At 40.4% G+C, this 22014-nt stretch overlaps 1 protein-coding gene across 2 annotated transcripts in view; it reads left to right on the top strand.

The window, feature by feature from the left end:
- LOC111146052 (glutamate ionotropic receptor NMDA type subunit 3A) overlaps positions 1–22014 on the top strand; it is a 150885-nt gene that overhangs the window by 86804 nt on the left and 42067 nt on the right. For both annotated transcript variants that reach the window (XM_022501428.1, XM_022501429.1), the window contains exons 4-5: positions 16553–16698; positions 20559–20674. In XM_022501428.1, the coding sequence (XP_022357136.1) occupies positions 16553–16698; positions 20559–20674 (262 nt within the window). The remainder of the gene's footprint in view (positions 1–16552; positions 16699–20558; positions 20675–22014) is intronic.

The following is a 22014-nucleotide window of genomic DNA, read 5'->3' as shown; positions in this document are numbered from 1 at the left end:
CAGAATTTCCTGCCTTGCACCCGTAATCACCTGGTGGTCAGTTGCATCCCGAGGGGACTGTGCCTTCGATGGGAGGAGAGTGTTGGTAACCCTCAGTGCAAAAATTCCTCTTCTAAATAGACAAACCGCTACAGAGACTACCTCAAGCCTAGTCCTCCTCCTTTCAATTTATCTTCTCTCTCTCTTCTTCTGAGGTTTATGGGTCACATGAAAGCATCTCATGAGAATTGCGCAATGCCATTATGATTATGTATTTCCAGAACCTAGTACAGAGCCTGGCTCTTGATAAACATTTGTCAAAAACCAGTGAAAATTCTTTAAATTCTGTTTCAAGTCAGAAAGCTTGCCTTTGAGTCGTGTCTCTGCTATATAACTGGACTTTGTGATCCTGGACAAGGTGCTTAAACTGTAAACCTCAAATCCTCACCCAAGTAATAGAAATGAAAATAATACATACTCCTAGCACTGTCCATAGGCAGTTATGATATAATGAATATAAAATCCCTGAGCAGAGTGCTAGCCTCTGACAATGTTGTGTGATTATTTGTTAAATCTAAATTCCCCAGGGTTGTAAGTGACCAGAGGAATGAAGAAGGACAAATTATATCTAATGCAAGGACTGAGGATGCATGCTAGTTACTTTTCTTAGACCTCTAACAGTAGGCCAAGACCAAATGCATCCTTGACTTCTCCAGGAAGAATTACAGCCAACATTCATGGCTCTCAGGATTTATGCTTTGACATACATCTTTAAAATAAAGCCTGTGACCATTTTTAAATGGGAAATCTCGGAAGAAGCCCAGAAGTATTACCAAGGAATATGAAATTTATTTGCAGGATTTACAGACATGATAACCCTCCAAATAAGTCGCATACATTTTAAAATCTGAAAGGAACACACACACACACACACACACACACAAACACACACACACACACACACACACTGAATATATTGTGCCCCTCGTTATCAGATTAATAAATCAGCCAGCAAGTTATTCTCCATGCTTAGAGTCTGTGGAAGATATAAAGAAGAATGCACATATTTTTTGTCCTTAGAAAATGTGTAATCAAGTTGGTATTAAAAGACCACAGTAACATAGGAAAGGAGATATGTTCACCAATAAGTATCCAGTGAGGATATTAGTATCCTTGACCACCCTATCAGAAGTGGCCTCCCCGGGGCGCCTGGGTGGCTCAATGGGTTAAAGCCTCTGCCTTTGGCTCGGGTCATGATCCCAGGGTCCTGGGATCGAGCCCCACGTCGGGCTCTCTGCTCAGTGGGGAGCCTGTCTCTCCCCCTCCCCCTCTCCCTGCCTGCCTCTCTGCCTACTTGTGATCTCTGTCAAATAAATAAAATCTTAAAAAAAAATTTTTTTTAAAGAAGTGTGGCCTCCCCACCTGACTTTCTGTCTTATCATACCATCTTTTCTCTTTTCTTCCTTTTGTCACTAATCTGTAATTATCTGGTTTGCTTTTTTTTTTTTTTAAAGATTTTATTTATTTGTTTGAGAGAGATTGCGAGCACAAGCCAGGGAGAGGCAGAAGCAGGAGAAGCAGGCTTCTCGCTGAGCAGGAAGCCTCTATCATAAGACCCTAAGACCATGACCTGAGCCAAAGGCAGACACTGAGTCGACTGAGCCACCCACGCACCCCTCTGGTTTGCTTTTTGTTAATTATTTTTCTCTATAGGAATAGAGACCTATATTAGTCCTAGTGACCATCAACGAAGACACAGTGTATATGATATATATGTGCTCAATCAGTGAATTCTTTGTTATTCCTATCATCTGACCCAGAGACCCTAACTGAGATGGCAGGCAAGACTAAATCAGAAATATGCTTGAAAACTTTTAACAAGAAATCATTCATTTATTCTTCTGTGTTCTTTCCACCAACTCCTATAATTCTAAAACTAATGATGAGGCATTGTGGTAGGTTCTAAAACAGTTCAAGGAAACTCATATTCCTTTAAGAAATGCATTCAAGTAAAAAACTAATCATGCCACACAGTGATTAGTGTGGATAGTTAAGTCTTTCTTGGAAGATCAGAGAGCCTTCTAAAAGGATCTAAAGAAGGAGCCTTCTAAAGGATCTATGTATCTAACCTGGATTTTCTAGGCAGACTAGGAGGAGGGGAAATGGAAACTCCAAACAGAGGTGATGTGTGCAAAGGCAAAAAGACAAAATTGGGCCAGATGACATGAACACTAGGCTCAGAGACAGAAGATCTCAGTTAAATTTCTGGATCCTCATTTATAGTTGTTACCACTCTGTCAGTTACCTCTTACTACAATAGTACCATTGAACAAACCATACAACATCAGTGGCATACAACAGGAAACATTTATATGGCTCTCAAATTTACAAGGTCCAGCAGACTGAGTCTAGGTTCACTTAGATATTCAGGGGCTAGCTTTCTGTTGTCTGATCTGGGGTCGCTTCAATACTTGGTAAGGTTACTTGGCTCTCTTTGGCCTATCTCATCCTCCAGCAGGTTAATCCAGGTATGTCCTTCTCACAGTGATAACAGAGAGGTACCAACATTTCCCCCAAGCCTGTGCTTAGGTCATTTCTGCTTACATTCCAGTGACCAAAGTCAATTACCTGGCCAGAATCAGAGTCAAAGAGGGAGGGTACTCACAGTGATATGGCAAAGGGAAGAACTGGAGCCATAAATGCAATTAATAGACTATACACACTTAATGTCTCTGGAGTTTGGTTTTCTATTCAATAAATGGAGAATGCAACAGTTCCTCCCTCTTGACATCCCAGGATTTGGGGGAGGATATATATAGAAGGTGTTATTGAAGTTCTTTAGCTGAGAATAAACAGAGAAATAACAAAGAAAGTTACTATGGAAATGAAAGAGATTGGTATCTCTCTATGGTTTACACACCAGCTAACTACACATTTAAACTTAAACTTTTATTTCATTTTCCTTAAACAAAACAATCATCTCAAACAAGGCTAGTGCATTTTCAAGGCTGTAATCAAAAAAGGACTTCAGAATATCAAAGTCAGCCCCTTAGAGCTCAAGGTAAACACAAGAATATTCATAATAACAACTAAAATATCAGCAACAGCTACTTCTAGAGGAGGCAATAGAATCAGGGAGGAAAAAGAGATACTATAATGGTTTATGCCATGAAACTTCTGTTTGCATCTTACGGTGAGAATAGATTCATGTGTTAATTATAGCATTAAATAAATGAGTATGTTTTGGAAATTTTTTTATAAAGTAACACCGGTTAAGTTTTTCCATAATTACAATTTCAATAGTTTAAACATTAATCCAGATATTCAGGGCTGTTTCTGTTCACTTTTCATTCTTAAGTATCTGTGTATTCACTGAACATTATTTTAATTTGCGTGATTATGTATTGTCAAGAGTCCAGGAAACTAGGTTCTTCTCTCAACTTTGCCATAGTCAAGTCTGTGGTCTTGGGTTATTCATTTAACCTTGGTCAACTCTAGTTTCTTCATCTGCAAATTCAGGGTTATTAATTAAATGGTTCTAACATCACCTTAAGGTCTAGCATGCTATAATTCTGGCAAGAAATGGTTCATTTGCAAATGAACCTGCTTATCTGAATATTACCTGTCAGAATATGAACCCAAAAAAGTTTTAAAAAGAGGAAGGAAGGATTAATTCAGGGTTTAGTAAGTAAACAAGATATTTTAAATCAATATTTTTAGTTAAAAATAGTTCATTATTTTTTATGTATATTGATGTAACTGATGATTTTAAAACAAATAGCTTCCACTTATAATTATGCTTTTAAACTGATGAAATACATTTAACCTGCTTTAGAACATATGCTTTTTAAATTCGATAGAGATTAACATCATGAATTTTGCAGGTTCTGAGTCAGCTTTTGTTTTTTTCTTCTCTACACTATGGGCATATTCATTCATCACACACTTACTAAGCATTTACTTATACCATCGAATCACTAGAGACCGGTCATGGATCTATTCTAGTTTGCACCAAGCCAGTTTCTGCATATGAACTATTAATTCATTTCATTCTCCTAATTCGTTTGCTGTGAGGATGACTCGAGAGTGGGGTGAGAACTCACTTTCAGGTTAAGTGTACAGGGCAGCCGACACGTTCCGTATGTTCAATGTGGGTACGACATAGCTCCACTTAGTGGTTTATAATTGTGGCCAAATTGCTTAATCTTGCTGATTCTCATTTTTCTCAACTGCAGACTTTATGAATCATTGCATGCTTTTTTTTTTTAACTGCTACATGAAAATTTTCTCAAATTTGCAAAAGAAGGAGAACAAAAATGCGTTTTTAACTCCACTGACTGCTGCCCTCTGATGCTTAGCTCACAAAACAAAATGCTACTCTGGTTGTGCTGCTCTTGGAATTCATTTAACGGGAGCAAATGTGCTGAACAGAAAAGAAAGATAAGCAAACACCAGCTCAGTCATAAACTGGGAGATGGTCTCAAGTGGAAAAACTGGGAGCGATGGTACAGGCAGGATGCCCTGGTGGGAGGAGAGGCATCTTCTCTTGGATACATTGATTCAGAATAGATGCTTGAGTCTTTGAGAACCCTGCCACCCTCAGGGCTCAATCACTGATTCCCTGAGCTCCAGAGCAAAGACAGACTGCCTATTCAGCCATGGCAAATAAAATTATTGGATACAGCCCAAGTCACCCTCAAAGGGCTAGCCTGGGAGAAAAATAAAGCAGAAGGAAAAGATTTCTCTTCTTACTGTTATTCAGTAGCTTGTCTTTTTGTTTGATGTTTTGCTTTAGCAGCTTCTCCAAGAGGCCGGTTTCTGGGGACGTGTGCTGCGGGATTACTGACCTTTAGGCTAAACCTCCTACGGTACTTCTGCACCCAACCCCCACCCTGAATGAAGACCAAATTGGACACGCTCTAATAGTTAATTCTTCCGAGTTATATAATTAAATAAAAGCTGACATTAAAACAAGTTCCTGTGCCACAAGGGTTTGGGTAGAGTTGTGCCAAAAAGCTGACATCACTAGACTGGAGATAAATTTATAGCTGTTTTCGTTCATTTGCATTTAATCAGCCCCGAATTGCTGACTCTAGGTTTAGCAAGGACCTCACTGCCCGTTCAGTCTGCAGGGTACAGTACTGCTGGTGATGGGCAATGACTCAAGTGAGAGGTTTGAGTTCCACAGTCCACAGGTCATTTTTCACCTTGAAGTTTGGCTGGATAGCCGGTCAATTATAGAAACAAAAAGCCAGGTTTATTCTGATGCCATGGGCTTAAAGCAATCCTCCCCTTTTCTGTAAAAGGTGTTGGTTCTGACCTCAGCTGACCTGGTTCGTCCCCCAGTTCTGCCACTTACAGTGGAATCACATCTTTGGAGGAATTATGGTTCTAGACAATTGCATGATGATCGTAATTACCTTTGAAATTCCCATTTAGATAGTATCTTACAGGTAGTTTGGTTCTAGAGTCAGCTGATAAGTATGTATAACAATGGACTCCCAACAGCATGGGCTGAAGTGCCTGGGGAAAGTTATTTCACGTCACTGAACTTCATTTCCCACAATGAACTGGGGTTATTAACAGAACCTACCTCATAGGGGTATAGGAGGGCTGGAATGAGATGATGAATGTGGGGGGCCCATACATATAATCAGCACAATAAACGACAACTGTGGGTATTAAGAGATTGTTAAAAGCTAATTAAGCTTCTGTAATCAGGGGCGCCTGGGTGGTTCAGTGGGTTGAGCCGCTGCCTTCGGCTCAGGTCATGATCTCAGAGTCCTGGGATCGAGCCCCGCATCGGGCTCTCTGCTCAGCAGGGAGCCTGCTTCCTCCCCTCTCTCTGCCTGCCTCTCTGCCTGCTTGTGATATCTCTGTCAAATAAATAAATAAAAATCTTTAAAAAAAAAAAAAGCTTCTGTAATCAGCTCTTGGGTTCATGAACAATGGCTGAACTCTTTCAGTTAACCATTTTGCAGATAATGGGTCACAGCAGTTAAGGGGATAGATGGTAAAACCATAGTGGTTGAGAGCAAAAACAATAGAGCCACACAGACTGCCCAGTTCTGTCATTTATGGGCTCCCCCTGACAAGTTATTTGCTCTGTGCATCAGGATTCTCATCTATAAAATGGATAAAATGAGAGAATCAGTCTCGTAGGACTGTTGTAAGGATTTAGAAAGTTGATATGTCTAAAGCATTTAAACCGTGCGTGGCAGGTGGTGAGCTCCATCATCGTCATCACCGCCAGCACCATTGTGATTATGATTATTCTGTGCTTCTTCATTTGGAAAGACCTGTAATGTGGGTAGCATTCCTAGTGAAATAATTCATCTGACACATAAGGGAGAAGTCGATTTTGCTCCATAAAATCACTGAACAGAAAATGGGATTAAAAGGGGGTTTTGAAGGGGTGTCTGGGTGGCTCAGTCGGTTAAGCCTAACCCTTAAGCCCAGGTCATGATCTCAGGGTCCTGGGATCAAGCCCCTCTGCCCAGCGGGGAGTCTGCTTCTCCCTCTCTCTCTCAAACAAATAAATGAAATCTTTAAAAAAGGGGGGGACTTTGAATAAGACAGTTGGAAGGGTCTCAGTGAACTGAGTAGGAGAGGTGGTTCCAGATGACTAGAATAAGACATTGAGACCAGGGCCAGAGCAGAAGCCAAAGAGACTTCCATGAGAGAAAGGAAATAGGAAATAAAGATATAGGTAGAACATTTGTAGTAGAAGAGCTACAAATTCCCCTGTAGAAATCCTGTAATTCTAAGGCTAGATACTATAAAAACCATGATAGTAGGAAAAAAAAAAACAACAACAACCACAAAAACCCATAATAGGCTTTCCCCTTGTGTGTATACATGACACAGAAATACACCGTGGACTTCCAGAAGCCTAGTAAAGAGTACTGTGCGGTGCCATTTCATGCATGTTGCTGAACAAATTTAATTGTTTAAAGAAGGAAATAAAGACCAGAAACTGCCTGGGGCACCTGGCTGGCTCAATTGGTGGAGGATGTGTCTTGATCTCAGGGTTGTGAGTTCGAGCCCCATGTTGGGTGTAGAGATTACTTAAAAATAAAATCTTTAAAAAAAAAAAAAAAGACTGGAATTTATGACCTTACAGTTTTATAAATAGATGGGCAAATGTTGTTGAACATAGCATACTAAAAAGAAGAAATAACAATTATTTTTATCAGCCATATTCATTTGAGGAGGGGATTATTCATTCAACAGGGTTATATTTGACCCTGATGTTAGGACTTTTTAAGCTCACCTTTGCCTTATTTGTGGGACCTGGACCAAGGCCCTTCTTCACTCTTCTCATTATAGATCTAAATCTCTATACAGTATCGAATAGGAAGTACAGGGGAATGTTTAGATGCAAAGACTTTGGAGTCCGACTAAGTTCAGAACCCTCTTCTGTGCTTATTGGCTGAATGATCTTGGACAGTTTATTTCAATGCAAGTCTTAGTTTCTTGTGTGAAAGTTGGAGAGGATAGCAAATACCTCATAAGGTTGTTTTGAGGCTTTAAATATATACTCCGAGTTAAGGTTTTAGCACAATGCTTGCCATACAGAGAGTGCTTTAATAAATGGAAGCTACCTGTACTATTAGCTGTAAAAATAAATAAATGGACTAAATGATCTGTATGTCCTCCAGCCTAAACTCCATATTTTTATAGCCTCTCCGACTTTGGCATCTCTTTTCAAGTTCACTAGGCCCCACCAGTAGCTTCCGTAGAGTGGGGGGAGGAGAGCATTAAGATGGCCAGTGTGGCAGCACAACCATGAAGATGTGGGAATGCTGGTAAGGGGGGAAGGAGCAGGGTTCAGTCCTCCCACAGACACCCCAAGACTGCTAGATACTGAGCACAAGCATTTGCCCCCCAAGGGATATAGGATGAATGTGATTGTTTTCGAGAGCTTGGCCAATCCATCTAGCTTGTTTTTTTACCTTTTATGAATAGAACACAGAAACATCAGACTGCTTGTGCCTTGTGAATGGAATAATATGCATGAATGAGTTTTGTAAACAGCACAGTTCAAGTGTTGCTGTTTTTGCTGCTCTTGCTATAACTGTGATAAATACCTTGTTCAAAAACCCGACGGGTATAAGCACTCTGTCTTATTTCTTTAGGCTGGCACTTGTTTGCCTTAAATTGACCATTAGTCTTGAGGAATCCCTATCATATCTATGGTTTTTTGAGAGAAAGAGGAATCTTTCCTGAAGGCAGTATAAACTAGAGATTAATGGTACAAGTTCTCTGGATTCAGTTCCTGGGTCTGCCATTTTCCGGTTGTATGGCCTTGGGCAAGTTGCTAAACCGCTCTAAGCTTCAGTTCCCCCGTCTTTAAAATGGGGATAATGATTATACGTACCCAAAAAGGATGCTGTAAGGAGTAAATGAAGTGATGAATGTAAGACCTTAGCACGGTGCCTGGAATGAAGGAAACATCCCATAAGGGTTAGCTATTATCATTATTAAGATAATGAGAGAAATTCTATAGGAATCATAAATAACTCCAGCTTTGATGAGATGACAGATACACAAAGGCTGCATCTGAAGGATGGGGAATGGGGGAAAGTGGCAAAGAGAACAAAACAAAGGGGAAAACAGCTAGAATGAGTGGATGTGTCCCTGGCCAGTTCTCGTAACTTCAGGTCTGTGGACACTGCTCTGGTAGCACCTGCCCTTGGATTTAAAATTTAATTCCAAATTAGTCCAAGCATCATACTAATGCTTCAATTTGAAATTTTGTGACCAGGGTTTTTCCATTACTGATCTAGAAACAAAGAACTGTAGTAGTCAGGACCCTCTTTTGGAATACGGATACTCCATGCAGTAGATGTGAGATAGGCCGTCGTTCTAGAGCTGAAATCTGTACAGTGCCAGGAAGCCTCCTGGGATTTATCAGACCTACCTCTGTCCATTCACCTGCAGAGGTGGCATCCCATAAGTGATGGATGGGTTTTTGAAATAGTCAAATTTCAAATATGGGAATCAATGAAATTGTTAAGGTCAATGTTGTCTGTACCATGGGCTGACAGACGTTTTCTCTGTGGGCCAGATAGGAATATTTTAGGCTCTGTGAAACCATATAATTTCTTTTCCACCTACTCAGCTCTACTGTTATAGGACAAGAGTGGCCATGCCACGGACGAGCGGTAAATCAATGGCCATGGCTGTGTTCCAATAAACCTTGATTTACAAAAGCAAGTGGCCAGCCGGAATTGGCTCATGTGACCTAGTTTGCTAATAACCTCTAGTCTATACAAGGGTTTTGAGGCAATGACTCAAGTTGTCAGAAGCACCTGGACGAAAGCTCATATAAATTAAACATGATGTCAGAGAATGTTGTTGATTAGAGATTAGCTGACCTAACATAGAGGTCTTCAGAATAAAAATGAAAAGAGGAAGTAAAATGCTTGAATATAAATGGAGAGCCTAGCTTTTGTAGAAGAAAATAGAAATAACACACACACACAGAAGAATTACAACATAAAATGTATTCAGTAATTCACATTAGAGAAAGACTGAGCGGGGCTCAGGAACATTGTTTCCAGTCTCGTTTTTTTCTATTCCAGTCTTCAGAGTGTGAGTACTTACTCAGTGAACACACATCTCTGTTTGCTGGGAACAGTCTTAGTGTGCCTGTTGCCTCTGTAATAATCAGTAGTGACCCCTTTTGGAGAAGTGTCCTCGTTTGCAATATAAATTATATGGCCACAACTCTAAGAACCAAAAGGGTTTTGAAATTGTAGCACAGACAGGTGTGCTTATTTAAAGTTAAAACTTGGACAATAACACGTCTCTAAAGGCAGAATGTAGTGCTGAATAGGGTGAGGGCTTCAAGTCATACAGAGTCAGATTCAAAGCTTCATTTACCACTTTCTGCTGATCTTACAGAATGTGCTGAAGCTCCCTGAATCTTAACCCTTCATGTATAATAATAATAAGAGTTGTAATCTCACTCAATGTATTAACATGTAGTAAATATACAAAAATATTCAGTTATTTCTTTATTATATATTTAAATGGGTAGATTGATTAGGTGGGACATAGAGTCATCTTTCCTCTACAGAAGATAGGCTTTAAGAATAGTGACTTCCTTTTCTCTGAAGACATTCAATCAGAGATTTAACAGGCACTTAATACTGATGTTATAAATAAGCCTTGCTACTCAAAGTCTGGTCCATGAACTGAGTGTCAGGATCACCTGGGAGCTTGTCAGAAATGCACACTCTCAGGCTCCAACCTAGACCTAATGAATCAGAATCTACGTTTTAAACGCCAGGTGGTATGTTTAGCTTTGCCATAAAGGATTCAAAAATCAGTGGATAATTATAGTAGATGACTTTTAAAGCCCTTCTGAACTCTGAGACCACTCCATATTATTCGAGTCCACAGGTTTTAAGTGGATAAAATAATGGCATGGGGAGGATCTGTGGTCTCAATAACTAGTATATCCCAATCCACTGAGCAGGTTAAAAATGGCCATGTCCACCGAATTCCAAAGAACATTAAACATTTCATTCCATTTATTAAAGTACAATCTCAGATAAATACAAATGTGGACCTTAATTGAAAATACCCAACATTTAGACTGTTTTTTAATCTAAAGCATTGTATCTCCTTGGACATAGCCCCTTGATCATTCCTTGAGTCCGTTTTGTTTTGAGCCACTTCTCTGCTTTCTGCAAAATGCGTGTCTGATTATTCTCCATGCAGGTGCTCTAGGTAGAGTTCAGTATTCCATTAATACTGAACAGCTCACATACAAATAGAGAGTTCAACCTTAGCTATCTCCCCAAGGCCTGAAGAGGTTGAAACAAATGTAAACAGAACTAGAAGAGCTGGAGAAACACTTAGCTGAAACTTTAAAGGAATTTTTCTCTCCCTGGGACTTCCTGGTGATGGTTGTAAAAGCAGAGCAACTGCTTTAGTTCTTTGTAAACTTTTATCCTCCCTCCTTGATGCAAGCTTTCTGATATCCCTGGCTGTTTGAGTTACACACCACGTGGACACACAGGATGGACTATGCTGGTCCATTGGGTCATGTCAGTTGCTTCGTAGATCCCTTTTCTATTTCCATTATTCTGTGACTGCCTGAGTAGCCCATTATTTTTTTCCATTAGAATCTCAGACGCAGAAATAAAAAAGAATATATTGCTTCAAAAGAATTAAGAATTAAAGGGAAAAAACTAATTTTTAAAGGGAAAGAAAGACAACAGGAAATGTGACAAAAGTATCAAGTTTGTAATGTGTCTAACCTAAGAGAATTTTATGTTAATAGTGATGACTTATTACGCCAATGTCTATTGGGCATCAGCTGTGTGCCAAGCACTGTGTTTGTTCCATGATGATGATGATGGTGATGATGATAGTAATAGTAGTTGACATTTGCTGATGACTTATGAGCACTCAAATGAGATAGGCATGGGTCCTGCCATCATGGAACTTACAAGCTAACAGCAAAAGCAGACATTGCACCAATAATTCCAAGTTTTGTCAATACTATGGCAGAGTATAATGGAAGAGTGTGTCAGGTGGCCTAATCTAGTCTAAGGGTCAGTGAAGGCTTCTCTGGGGAAGTAGTATATACAAAGGAAAGGTATGGTTGAGGAAAAAAAGCATTCCAGGCAGAGTGAAGACTGTGGGCAAGAGCTCTGATCAAGCAAAAAGTTTATGTTGGAAGAACGGAGAGAACGACTAAAGCTTTGAGGACAAGGAGGAGAATGGGGAGATGGGGCTGGAGAGAAAAAAGCAGAGCAAGGTCATGCTGAATCTTGGCGTTCCCATGAGGAAGCCACATTTATTCCAAGGCCAGTGGGGAGCCACTGATAGGTGTTAAGCAAGTGAGTGAATGATCAGCTTTGGGCTCCAAGAAGATAACTGATTGCACTGGAAGGGAAGAGAGGAAGTATGCAGAGGGCAGAAATGGTGGTGGCTTGGACCAAAGAGGTTGGCAGTGTTTGTGAAACATCTTCAAGGTAGAGTGGGGTCCCTGTCAGGCTAATAAAATACTCCTCCCATTGGAGCCTGGTTATTTGTGTTTGTTTGTTTGTTTTTAAGATTTTATTTATCTGTTATTTGAGAGAGAGAGTGCATGAGAGGAGAGAGGTCAGCAAGAGAAGCAGACTCTGTGTCAAGCAGGGAGCCCGATGTGGACCTTGATCCCAGAACTCCAGGATCATGATCTGAGCCTAAGGCAGTTGCTTAACCAACTGAGCCACCCAGGCGCCCATATCTGTGTTAGTTTTAAAGAAACTTTCCCTTTTCAGAACCTCAAAACTCTTCCTTTATATGGGATCCCATGAGCAAAAGGCAACTGAAAGGCATGGAAAAGAAGAAAAACAAAGGGCTAGTTCTCCACTAGAATGTGAGCCTGAATCTGCTGGTTCACTGACTCCATCCTACGACATAGGGAGAAATAAAGTACTAATGCACTCAGCAGGGAAAAGAGGGTCAGGGTTTGCCTAGAAATAGTTTGTAGCTTGTAAAAGTATTGTACAGAATAATGTGAGAAAATGGACTTTTTTTTCCCAAGATTTATTTATTTGAGAGAGAGAACACAGACAGGGGGAGGGAGAGGCAGAGAGGATCCTCAAGCAAGCTCCCCTCTGAGCCTGATGAGAGGCTCAATCCTAGGACCCTGAGATCATAACCTGAGCTGAAATCAAGAGCCAGCCACTCAACCAACTGAGCCAGCCAGGTGCCCTAAGAAAATGGACTTCTAAAGAGAATTCTTTTCATACATAAGACAAAAGTCTTTTAATTACTGGCCTAAGATCCCTTTAAAAGGAGGGTTCATGGGGCGCCTGGGTGGCTCAGTGTGTTAGGGCCTCTGCCTTCGGCTCGGGTCATGATCCCAGGGTCCTGGGGTCGAGCCCCGCATCGGGCTCTCTGCTCAGTGGGGAGCCTGCTTCCCTTCCTCTCTCTGCCTGCCTCTCTGCCTACCTGTGATCTCTGTCTGTCAAATGGATGAATAAAATCTTTAAAAAAAAAAAAAAAAGGAGGGTTCATTTAGAAAGCTGGAGCTCTAATTGTTAGTCCCTTTTGTGCTAAGTGGGATGACAAAGCTCTCACTTCCCTCTGGGTTCAAAGAATAGTTATTGTCAAGCATTTTAATTGAACAACTACATGATAAAAGGCATTAGAATACAGTGGCTCATCACACATTGCTTCCAGTCCAGTGAAGTAAGAAGTGCAGGGGTACCTGGGTGGCTCAGTCAGTTAAGTGCATCTGACTCTTGATTTCGGCTCAGGTCATGATCCAGGCTCATGAGACTGAGCCCTGCATTGGGCTCCATGCTAGACATAGAACCTGCTTGAGATTCTCTCTCTCCTGCTCTCCGTCTGACCCTCCCTCCCAAATCATGCAGGTGCTCTCCCTCTCTCTCTTAGAAAAATGCAGCTGAGATAGCTTCTGGCAAAGAAAATACGTGTACTGTGAGGGCTCATGGAAGGAGGGTGCCACACAGACAGCAAGTTAAGGAAGTGCTGAATGAACTGAGAGAAGTCAGATGGGTAGAGAGAGAGTAAGACAAGTGGTATAGTGAGTTAATTTGGCAAACACATATAGCACACCTGCCAAGTGTCATATAGGTCTCTGTGATACACAAATAAATAAAACTCAGTCTCCTTGTTGTGGAAAAGAACATGGGTTGAGTCTTGCTAATTGCCGACTGTGAGAATTTGATTGTCACTTTAACTACCCAAACTTCAGCATCTTAATCTGTAGAACACAAAAATATCTACCTTGCAGGATTACTATAAGAATTTAAAATATTTAAGGCCCTTAGCTCACCACCAGACACAAAAGTAGCAAGTTTTGTAATGATCACACCGAGAGTGAGTATGACATAGTATCAGAAACAATGTTCACAGTATTGGAAAACACTCTTTTCCATCAGACTGCCTGGGTTCAAATCCAAGGCTACCATTTACTAGCTCTCTGACTTTGGGCAAATGACAAACTTTCTGATCTTCAGTTTCTTCATCTATAAAAGGAAGATAATAGAAATACCTCCTAAGTTTCTTGGGAGGGTCGAAAGAAGTAATGCTTAAGTGTGAAATATGGTTAAATAAATAGCTAGACTATATATTATGTACATGCAAGGTGCTGTACCAGCACAGATAGATAAGCAGTAAGTTGTTTTGGTTTTTGTTCTAGATAGGAGGGGGAAGTGAGATAAGACCAAGTCTTGATCTTGGCCTTAAAAATGAGTAGGTGATGGGCAGACAGAATGCTGTTAGATTTGCCTTACTTAAGCCACACTTAAGCCACAATTCACTAACATGAGAATGCAAGTGGGCCGAAGGCTAAAAGAGAATATTTTAAAAGACGAGTGAGTTTATTCTAATAGGCATCTTCTCTCCAGTTGCTGCCATAAGCTGCAAGGCGGACTGATGTAGTTGACAATAACATGAGCTTTGGAATCAGGCATACCTGGGTCTAATTCAGTTCCTACTACTTCTGTGTCATCTTATGCCAGTTACTTTACCTCCCTGAGCTTCAGTCCACTAATCTTTAAAAAGGAAGTAATAACAGTGCCTTCTTCATGAAGTTGTTCAAGGAATAAACAAGGTAACGCACGTAAAGAACAAAATACCATGTCTGGCACATAATAAAGATTTGGTAAATGTTAGCTATTGTTATTATTGTTGATGCCTCATTGACATTTTGCTGGCACAGAACATTAGAATTTGTTCAATGTATGGAACAATTGCATTAAACACAAGAGTATTACCTAATCACCTACTCAACAGTGGGATCTCCAAAATAGATAAAAAAACAAGCAGATGGTGAGTTCCTATGTGGTGGTGATTACAGGAATTTACCTTTGTGGCCCCAGGAACTTTGAAAGTGGTGCAAAGTAGGCCTTCAGTAAATATTGAATAAGTTAGTGAGGGATTTGCTCTGCTGATCATAAAATAAACTTTTTCTACTTATAAACATGAGGCATGTTTCTGTAAATCTGTAAATAAATAAGTACACTTGTCATTTCACCACCAGTGGGACAATCACTGTTAATATCTTGATACATTTTCTTCCAAGGTATGTGTGTGTGTGTGTTTGTGTGTGTGTGTGTGTGTGAGAGCGAGAGAGAGAGTGCGCACGCGAGCGAGAAATATCTGTGTTGGAAGTTGTAACATTTAAAGTAACTATATAGATAATGTAATTTGATCATAACATACAAAAAAGCTTTTTCTCCATTTGTCATATGAGCATTTTGCCTTGTTTCATTAAATATGCTTCAAAACACGATTTAGACATTGTATAATATTCTATAAGGTTGTGCCATGAAATTTATTTATTAATTATTGTTAATTTATTGCCATATTGTTATATTTTTAGCATGTGACAAAGCTAATTCATCTTAAATATAAGTTACCATATGCAGCAAGTTCTTCACCTTTCAGGGTTATAAACAACTTGAAAACCTAATTATTAAAAAATGAAACTGTACTATTTTTCTCATAGAAGAAAATTACAAACATAGATAAAATTCTGCCTACAATTTCAGGAGCTTTATAAACTTCACAAAGCCCATCCATGGATTCCTGTTCCAGGACTTTAGGTCAGAAGCAATGACATCAAATATGTTAACATGAAGCAGAACAAAAAAGTGCAAGAAATCTAATGTGACAATTGTGGAGAAGTATTCTCTCTGACATACTCCCGACTATAGGGTATTCAACTCTCTTTATAACATGGCCCAATCCCAGTTCATTCTTATATTGGAAATAATCTTAAATCTAGATGCTACATTAACACTTCTGTACAGCTTTCACGACAGTAATTTTGCATGTGCTGTATATTTATTGTTCATGGTGACAGAAAGCCTCTGCAGAGCTCCTGTGCTACTTCTCACTGCAAGGTCCCTCACCCTGCAGAACTGTATTAGTGGGTCTATCCCAGATACCCTTCTCCTCTGTGTCTCCTAACTGCCTTATTACATCCCATTCCATTTGAGCAAATGTATAGCATGACTCAGCACTGGAAAATACAGTTAGATGTATCTAAAGAAAAGAGATCATTTCATAATTATATCAAAAGTAAATTTTACAAATTTAAAATGTAGTACAAAATGGAGAGTCCAAAAAAAAGATATATTCACTACTTTGGGTCAGGTATAGTTCAGTCTCAGGACACAGAGTTTTAACTTGTTCTTTGTGTAGTTCTAACCAAGGAGAAGCACAACCTTTAATTTATTATTTTTATACTTTCTCCAATATGCAATTTATGATAATGAGGCTGGTTCTGCATGCCAATTTATACAGTGTCTAAAGAAGTCTGATAAGTTCTCAGCGTAAAGCAGAAACCTGTTTTATGTTTTCTGTTTGTTGTTTCCATACATTTGCTTCTGAAAATGAAACAATTACTTATGTGAAAACTGGGGTATGAAAGGGCATGTCCGTGTCTGCACATTTCTGTGTAGGTGTTTATGACATGTGTGTTTGAAAAATTCTAAATCACTATTCAATTCCAAAGAGTAATGGAAGAGGAAATTTTTGAAAACAATCCTAAGAATAATTGATATTAAAGACATTTCTTTCTCCCTCATAGCTGCATCATCCCTCTCAAGGCTTCCGCTTTGGAACTGTCCGGGAAAGCAGTGCTGAAGATTATGTGAGGCAAAGCTTCCCGGAGATGCATGAGTATATGAGAAGGTACAATGTACCAGCCACCCCTGACGGAGTGGAGTATCTGAAGTGAGTGTCAACCTCGAGTCTAGAAAGTTCTCACTGAAAGAGAAGTCTTAGCTACTGATATATATGTAGTATCTGTTAGTTTTTTTAAATGACAGCTAAATATACCCACTGTGTGTTCAGTAATACCTGACACTGTGTGAGATGGAGAAAGCATTATGGAATAGTGTGCATTTAATTATGTGGCCTAGATTACCAGTTACCTGCATCATCCCCAGTTGGCAGTAGCTTTGCTCGAAGTGCCAGTGGGGTCATTAGTGTAGCAGATGGTGGGGGAAGTAAATGTCGGCCTGACATCACTTCAGAAAACAACAGTGCTGAAATGATCAAACACTCAGGGAATGTGGCCAGAGGATAAAGTGTCCCAAAGCAGCCCTTGCCTTCACAGTGAAGCTCTAAGCCCATGGACCGTCTCCTCTTGCCACAAGGAAATGGAATTTATCTTGGAGATTTCCTGTAGAAAGGAAATAAGATAAAAGGCAATGATTCCCATGCCTGCATCCTTCTCATCAGAATTTATGAGAAGCAATCAAGAGCAATCACATTGCCATGGCAGATTATCAGAGCCTGTAATTCAGTGAAGCTGAATGCAAAGCAGGGTGGTGCAGTTACAGATCTGCTCCTCTGGTCTGCCTGGGAGAAGGGAATGAATGGCTCCTGATAAGTTCCACGGTGTCTCCCTTGTGCCTGATAGTCTCAGGACAGTGACATACATTCAAGCCTCCACTCCCTAAAATCATGCAGCCCCAGGAAACAGGTTTACCTATGGTCAACCACAGTAATCTTCCCAGTGGACAGAAGACTTGCCACCTCAAATTCTCTTTTAGGGAAGAAGGAAAACAAACGAATAATTGCATGAGACATAAAAGCTAATGTGTTTCTGAAGAGCTCGGTGATAGGACCCTAAAACTCCTTATGGACTTTTATAGAGTCTAGAGAGGAAGGCTTGTGCTTTCAGATTTGCCAAGTTACGTAGGATAAAATGCTACTTCCACGCTATGAAATGGCACTTTTGGTTTTGCAAGAACATTAAAATGTTAGACTCCCTCTCTAACACAGAGTTGAGTGCTCCTTTGCTTTCCAGCTCCTCTTCTGTCTGCTCTCCAGCAGGCAAATTCATGACTAAGAGAGGGAAGATGTCAGGGTGATGGCAGTGGCTCCCCACTAGATGGTAATCGCTGACAAACTGGGCTCTTCTGGCTGTGTGAAAAGAGTGAGATGCGCCAGTCCTGTGGCAGTCCCCAGTTCCACTCAGGGTACTCATTTATTCTGGAGGCTGCACCTGAGAAGGCCCTGAGTTGTCCCCACTCTAGCCTGGAGAAATGAAATCGTTAGAGAAGCAGGCACCAGTGAAGAAGCTGAGACCTTAAAGAAGCAACTTGTCCACAGTAATATAGTCAGCAAGTGGCAGAGTCGGGACTAGAACCAGGTCCCTAGAATCCAATCACTGCTACAGGCCACTCTAGGAACCGTAAGAGAAAAGTAGGTCCTTGATGTTCAAAGAATAGTCCATGTTCCAGCAGCATCCATGATCCTGTTAGCCTTGGGAGTTTGTGAAAAATGCTGATTGCCAGCCCCACCCCCCCCCCCCCCCTCTCCCCCCCCACCGAAACTGCATATTAACAAGCTCCCCAGGTGATTTGCTGGTGGAGGTGACATTGGAATATAGGCAGATACATAAGTCACTTACAGTGCTCTTAGCCACCACTCCGAAGAAACCCCAGTCCTCATACTAACCCCCTGGCATCCCAGAGCCCTGGCCTGCAGAACACACCTCCAGAGTCCCCTATGAGTATATGTTATTGTGGTATATGTATTATTTTGTGGCATATGTATAATTAAGTGAATTCTCAAAAAGGCAGAGCATGATTCTGTAATGGGAGAAACAGTTGGGGGCCCTGCCAAGTGTAAGGATGATTCAGCCAGTCATTTTACCTGGATCACACCCAACCATTTGCTCACCAGTGACTCAGGACCCCAGGGGAGTCTGTGAGCTAATTGCTTCTTGCCTTCCTGTGCAATAGAGACCTGTCATAACTAACTTCACTTTGCAGTCCAGAATCAGGAGTGATTATTTAAGGATACCACTGAGATCAGACCTCAGTAATTACTGCTTAGAAAAACTGAACCCCAATTTTTTTTCTATTGCTATTGCTACCTCAGATATTTGCGGAGTACTGGTAAATGGTGACTAGTTGCTATGTAGCTCCCAAGGTACATTTTGTTATTGTGACAGTAAAACTTTTATTGGAGAAACATCTTTCAGCTTGGTTTTTATTTTATTGCCAAGATTCCATTAAGGTTCCTCATCATCAGCTCCTAGGAGACAGTTCACATCCTCAACCCTTTCTGAAGCTTCCCACAGCTGTGGAACTGGGAGATGTTTTTTATTTTGGTTAGAGTTAAACACAGGTCTCATTATGACTTCAATCCAATACTCCTGGAAAAGGGAATACATTTTCAATACGCTGGAAGAGTAGAAAGAGGAAGCAATGGTCAATGGCATCAAGAAAAGGGAAGTTGACCTATTTACTCTGTGTCCATGTATGGCCCAGACAAAGCCATCCATGCAAATATGTACTTCCTTCCCACTGATGAATCTTAGAGGTGTCTAAGGGTGTCTTTCTTTTTCAGATTTTCGATGGGCCCTAGCCTTGTTCTGTTCTGAGTTTAACGCCACTCCACTCTATTGAATTCCAGTAGACTCATTTTTGGCTCTGAGAGGGGAATGACTGAGTCTAGCTGGAATAGAGAAGAGTTTTTCTCTTTGCCAAGATGTTTGGACAGCCCTGAGGGCCTTTCTTAAATGGCTGTTTGTCCTACCCCCTTCCAAAAAGGATTTGAGGTGGCTGAAAACAAGAATCATTGCATACACTCTAAACAGTTCCTTTTAAGATTCCCCCTTCCTTGCCTCCTTTGTAATTGAGAACCCAGCCAGTGCTGAGACATACCTTCCTCCGCACATTCCTGTGCCTACATTTAAAAAATGGGGAGAATACATGAAGGACGCGCAAGGCACCTGTTGGCATCTTGAGCCCAGTTCACATCTGATTCTCTGATACAAACCAGGAACACCTACCTTAAATGATTCCTGCCTGAACCGCCCCCTAGGTTGGGAGTGAAACTGAATCTCTGGAGATATATTAATAAAGCAGACCACTAAGATCTATTACCTATAGATCACTTTACCCTCCAGTTAATGAATACTGGCCCATGGACTTTAAAGAGATCTTTTATCTCCCTTTTCCCAGGACTGCTAGATATAGATAGATAGATTTGTATTTCCTTAGTATGTATTCCTAAATATGAAATGATTCCTGATCTCTGGAGAATATGATAGTGATCATGACAGAAAGAAATAAAAATTTCCACATATTGATTAATGAAACCACCTGACTCCCAACACTATCTAACTATGTAACCTGGATCCAGTTACTTTGACTCTCTGGGCCTCAGTTTCCTCATCTGCTAAAATGGGATAATACCACCCCCTCCCAGCCATGGTGAGTGATCCTGTGTGTGGAGAACAGTCAGTGCTGTGCCTCGCACAAACAAGTCACTCAGTTTATATAAGAGAATTGAACCTTCCCATTCAATTCAGTCACTCTGGCTTTATTGTTGGATTTAGAAGTAACAAAAGGAACGGGTAGATAAACCATTGGAAAGATGTCATGCTCTCTTAGAAGAGTATCTGTTTCCCCGGGTCTGTTCTCCACGGGTCAGTGAGATGTCAACAAGGCTGAGTCAGCAGCTACCTGGCTTGGGCTGCCCTTTCTTTCCAGATTTCTGTCCCCTAAACAAAAGCCAGTTGTCAACCTTTTCTGTCTACTAATGAATCATTTTTCTCTTGGTTTTAAATATAGGAATGATCCAGAGAAACTAGACGCCTTCATCATGGACAAGGCCCTCCTGGATTATGAAGTGTCAATAGATGCTGACTGCAAACTTCTAACCGTGGGGAAGCCATTTGCTATAGAAGGTCTGAGCCGTCACTCTCAATTCACTCTGACTCAGGATATGCTCACTTTGCCAGCCTAGCAAGTCGCAAATGCCAGAGTCAGAGGCAAAAAGCTATTCATCTTCCCTTGTTTTTATTTTCAGCTCATAAGCACTTAGCTCTTAAGTTGCTGAAGCTAGGAATTTATTTTTCACCTACTCCATAAAAATTAATTTATCCAGTTGTTCAAAAAACAACAACAATTGTTGTTACCCGGATGATGTTGCTTCAGATATCTGAGAATGGGGGTATAGTGTAACAAATGGGGAGTCTAATTTTGATTTAACCTGTATTTTCTAATTCCTGTAATGAATCTGATGCAAAAACTAGAATGATCGCATTCTACAACTGGAAGGTTGTAGTACTCCTTTTATCCACAAGAAAGCCCAGGGACATTACATCAGTTTTTCATAATCACACAATTAAATGATAATACTGGAATTAGAATCCAAATCTCATGGTTCCTAAATAAATGTTTTGTTTTGTTTTGTTTTCCACGAGGTGGGAAAACAATAGAAAAAGAACTTTCCTTCTATACCTAAGTAACCTTTAAGAGTCCTAAACAAAACCTTTTTTGGGACCTCAGGTTTGCCTTTCTCCCCCACTGGCAGCAAATTTTTGCTCCCAACTTGATCAACCAATCCATCAAACTTCAGGGGCAAAGAAGGATTGCTTTGTCTGTTGCTCCTTTCATTCTGGACAACTATTGATATATGGAACTGATCGTTTGAACCAGCAAATTTCACATCTCCCAATTCCCAGCTTCTCTTCTCTGACAGTACATGCTGGGTCTCAAGACAGCCATGCTTCCTTGTCAGAAAACACTTTGACTTCAGACAATCCCGTGAGGGTGCCCAAGTCCTATTTGCAGCAAACTCTGCTTTTTTGTATGTTAACTAGCATATCAATACTATTCTGATTCCATTTTCCCAGCCACAGTTGATCTCTGTCTCTCCTAAACATATCATCAAATTTTTTACTTTGGTCTTTGTTTTTGTGATGAATGAGAGTGTAAGAGCTGATGTTGTTTCTCTGAGCCTTCTCCTAAGAGAAATCAATCTTTACTCCAGGCAAAGTGACCTCCACCTGAACCAGGGATAGAACTCAGGAAGAGAGAGATTTAATGGTAGTTGTCTTCTATTAAAACTACAGTTTGAGATAGAAAAGTCTAAAAAGAAAAAGAAAAGTCAAGAAAAACCAAAAGAACATTTATTATATAACCCCATTTTGATGTAACAATGGAAAAATTCCCTTTTTTTTTTTTTTGTGGCATCTGGGGATATGCAAAGGATGTTACATTTTTTTTCTGTCCTAGATATACT

Source organism: Enhydra lutris, unplaced genomic scaffold, assembly GCF_002288905.1.
Source record: "Enhydra lutris kenyoni isolate GAN:26980312 unplaced genomic scaffold, ASM228890v2 scaffoldscaffold13, whole genome shotgun sequence".
In the NCBI taxonomy this organism is placed as follows: Eukaryota; Metazoa; Chordata; class Mammalia; order Carnivora; family Mustelidae; genus Enhydra; species Enhydra lutris.
Note: the sequence above shows the minus strand (reverse complement) of the source record. Positions and strands in the feature narration are given on the sequence as shown.